General features: G+C 46.6%; 1 protein-coding gene across 1 annotated transcript; it reads left to right on the top strand.

Moving 5' to 3' along the window:
* The first annotated feature begins 1949 nt into the window (after nucleotides 1–1949).
* Nucleotides 1950–3706, top strand: LOC107093714 (forkhead box protein L1-like). Its single transcript, XM_015388924.1, has one exon. It carries the CDS (start codon nucleotides 2065–2067, stop codon nucleotides 2905–2907), a length of 843 nt encoding a protein of 280 aa, XP_015244410.1. The 5' UTR covers nucleotides 1950–2064; the 3' UTR covers nucleotides 2908–3706.
* The last annotated feature ends 280 nt before the right edge of the window (nucleotides 3707–3986 follow it).

Genomic DNA, 3986 nt, shown 5'->3' with positions numbered 1-3986 from the left:
AGTCCAGTATCGGGTACCCAGAGTCAGTGATGGTCTGGGGCGCCATGTCAGCTGCTGGGGTTGGTCCGCTGTATTTTATCAAGGGCTGTTCAATGCAGCTATCAGGAGATTTTGTTGCACTTCATGCTTCCATCTGCTGAAAAGCTTTATGGAGATGAAGATTTCATTTTTCAGCACCACCTGGCACCTGCTCACAATACCAAAACCACTGGTAAAAGATTTACTGACCATGGTATCACTGTGCTCAATTGGCCTACCAACTCTCCTGACCTGAAGCCCAGAGAGAATCTGTGGGATATTATGAAGAGAAAGTTGAGAGAAGCAAGACCGAACACTGTGGATGAGCTAAAGGCTAAACGCTATGGAAGCATCCTGGGCCTCCATAACACCTCAGCAGAGACACAGGCTGATTGCCTCCATGCCACGCCGCATTGAAGCTGCCATTTCTGCAAAGGGATTCCGCACCATGTATTGAGTTTATAACTGTACATAATTATTTGAAGGTTTACTTTTTTTTGTATTAAGAACACTTTTCTTTTATTGGTCGGATGAATTATGCTAATTTTGTGAGATAGGAATTTGGGTTTTCATGAGCTGTACGCCAAAATCATCCGTATTAAGACAATAAAAGACCTGAAATATTTCAGTTATTGCACAATGAATCTAAAATATATTTGAATGTTCAAGTTTTATCATTGCATTATGGAAAATAATGAACTTTATTATAATATGCTAATATTTTGAGAAGGACCTGTATTTTTCCAGATGTTTATGTTACTTTAAACTTTAATCCAGCTTATTGATTACTTTCCTGAAGGTTATTGGTTACTTTCCTATGACGTAGAAAGTTCTTCACAAATCTCCAATCCACTGGTTACTTTCCTGAAACCTGCAGCTTTCCGTGCAATTATTTAAAAACTACTGTAATATAAGGTGACTTGTATCATTGTGCAACCCAGAACCTACGGGTCAGAACTTCTGGAAGGCTTCAATAGATTTTTAGACTACTTAACAAATTAAATGTTACTTTCCAGAATTTTCTTAGCAAAGGAAATGAACCAGAAAGTTCCAGAACCCAGAAAGTGCAGCAAAGTGTGCCGGACTGTTTCTGGGTCATAAAATGTGTCCTGAAGGATCCAAATGTCAGATCCTGAATTCTTCAGCTCTCCTCTCATCCCAGCATTTAGTTTAATTGTCTAATGAATCACCGCCTGCTGAGAGCGAAACAGAACAAACTTCAGAGTTTATTCACCAAAAAGCTCTGAATCCCTAATGTAAGCAGGGCCCAGCTGGGTCCACTTGGAGAGTTGTTATAATCCTCCTCTGACCTATAAACAGGAAAATACAGAATATAGAGCATCATGGTCCCATCTCCAAATATGACGCTGACTGTTGTCCTTGTAAGGGAATCCAGCTTGAGACATCTGAACTTTGGGATCGGATTCAGTTACATTAAATGTGACCTTTTCCACCATTTATTTTTCCTTTTCCGTTTGTCTGTAACTTGGAATCTGTGAAGGAAATCCAAACAAACATTCAAACATCACAGCAGAGTTTTTCTCTGATGATTTCTGGATGTTTGGACCTTCAGCATAAAACAGCCTGACTTCAGAACTGTTCTGATTTAGTTTGGGTCAGATTTGATGGCGATGCTCATAAACAGGTGATGAGACCTGTTGGTTTTATCCCCCCCCCTCCTCCTCGCGGGGCGCAGCGCGGGACCTGCGGCTTTCAAACAGCACATTAGCGCGTTTCTGGAAATGCTGCCCGGAAATTTGTCCAAATAAACACAGCTTGATTCGGCCTGGGTGGGCAGACTTATCAAGCACTAATTCTGTAAACAGATGAGAGAATAAGCGGGCCCCTCATTGGCTGGGGCCCCGGGGGAAGGGGGGGTGAATGGATGTGGGTGGGCTGGTTCTGATGGACACTTTATTTCCCAGTTCAGAGTCAAAACATCGCAACCAACCAGCGGCTCCGGACAGTTTTCTGGGGCCCCATGAGTCTGAGGAAGGAGAGGCTCCGCTGTGTCAGGGACCCCCGCTGCTTTCCCTCCCCAGCCTCATGGCTCTGTTCCCCGGCCGCGTGCCGCCGGCTCTGAGCCTCTCCGGACCCCCGCTGATCTACCTGTACGGAGGGGACAGCGCGCTGAGCCTGGTGCCGGGCCCCCAGGAGCCCCCTCAGAAGCCCCCCTACAGCTACATCGCGCTCATCGCCATGGCGATCAGGAGCGCGCCCGGGCAGCGCGCCACCCTCAGCGGGATCTACCAGTTCATCATGGAGCGGTTCCCCTTCTACCAGGACAACAAGCAGGGCTGGCAGAACTCCATCCGCCACAACCTGTCCCTGAACGACTGCTTCATCAAGCTGCCCCGGGAGAAGGGCCGGCCCGGCAAGGGCAGCTACTGGACCCTGGACTCCAGCTGCCTGGACATGTTCGAGAACGGCAACTACCGCCGCAGGAAGCGGAGGGCCAGGGGCCAGCAGGACGCCAAAGAGCAGGGGCCGAGGCGCGCCAAGGGCCCGGCGCCATCCAAGGACGCGAAGCGCACAGAGCCGGAACCAGAACCGGTTCTCTTCAAGTTCAGCCAGCAGGTTCATCCCACACAGAGGCAGCAGGTTTCCCCGAGCAGAGACCCCCCCGATGGCCCCCACCGGGCCGAGCCCTCCCAGCAGGCCCCCAGAGGAGGCCCGCAGAGGACGGAGCGGTCCAAAGGCTTCACCATAGACAGCATCTTATCCAAAGACCCGGAGCAGGCGCGCCACCGCGCCCCGGATGTTTCAGCGGAGGGTCTGTGGGCGTCCCCGCTCCTGGGCGCGCGCCCCCATCCGCTGGTCCAGGTGGGGTTCCCGCTCTGCTCCTACCTGTCCCTCACGTGCTCGGACCCAGCGGTGCGCTTTAAATGAAGGGATCATCATCATCATCATCATCATTGCCATCATCTATATTGTTCAGACAGGACAGCAAACCAACAGGATGGAGTTTTAATTCATCTGAACCTGTTACTGTTTAATGTTTGACTTTTTGCTTCCTTTGTTGACGCAGCAAAAAAAAAAAAAAAAAAAAAGTTAATTGTAAATATTTGTAAGTTATGGTGACAGGGCATGGCTTTGCCAAACAAGGTGAGGATAAATCCTACTGTAACCAAATCATATAGAGTGGTTCGCTCTGCCTTTGAATAAAGTTCAGGTAGAAATCATGTGGGGCTGATATCCTCTTTTATTTTATATGATTTATGAAGGCAGGATCCAACCCTGAATGTCTTTACTGCTTGTTTGCAGCAAACTGCAGGAATCTCAGAGAAGTTCTGCAGACTCAGGTGTTCATGAAGCATCAGAGACTGAAGATGCTGCAGAGAAGCTACAGCAGAGGCAACTAGAGACACATCAGGAAGCAGAAATAAATCCTGCATTTGAAAGTAGATCCACTCCCTCTACTTCAAAATTACAGCATTTTACTAAATACCTGTAAAACAATTTTTTACTTTCAGCTTTGATTTTATGAGAAACCTAAAAACATTCCCTTCTTTTAAATGGTTATTTAAATAACCAACCAAACTGAAAGTGTCTCTATTTTCTGTTTCTCTATGTTTTGTAATTGACATGCAGCCAGAGGTCGGCGCCGGCCCACCTGGACCGGGTCGGGCTGCACTCACCCTTTTATTTTGTCCATTTTTCTTTCATAATCAACCGGAGAAAAAAATCACTTATTCAAACTGTTTACTTTTAATATTAAAGCTTAAAACTATCCTGAGCTCAGAGTTTTCTTTAGTTTCCTGGTTGATATTTAGGAGAATTAAAATAATTTCACAGGGGAAAAAAGCTGTTATTCTTTTTAAATGCATTCAGTTAAAAAATCATTTATTGATCCCAAAAGGAAATGAAATGTTTTCACTCTAACAGGAATAAATGTTGATGCTGTAGCAGGAAGCATCTCCTGTAGAGGTCTGTCTGCAGTGGAGAAGCCTCTGACTGAAGACGCTCTG

Source organism: Cyprinodon variegatus, unplaced genomic scaffold (assembly GCF_000732505.1).
Source record: "Cyprinodon variegatus isolate N-32 unplaced genomic scaffold, C_variegatus-1.0 Scaffold442, whole genome shotgun sequence".
In the NCBI taxonomy this organism is placed as follows: domain Eukaryota; kingdom Metazoa; phylum Chordata; class Actinopteri; order Cyprinodontiformes; family Cyprinodontidae; genus Cyprinodon; species Cyprinodon variegatus.
Note: the sequence above shows the minus strand (reverse complement) of the source record. Positions and strands in the feature narration are given on the sequence as shown.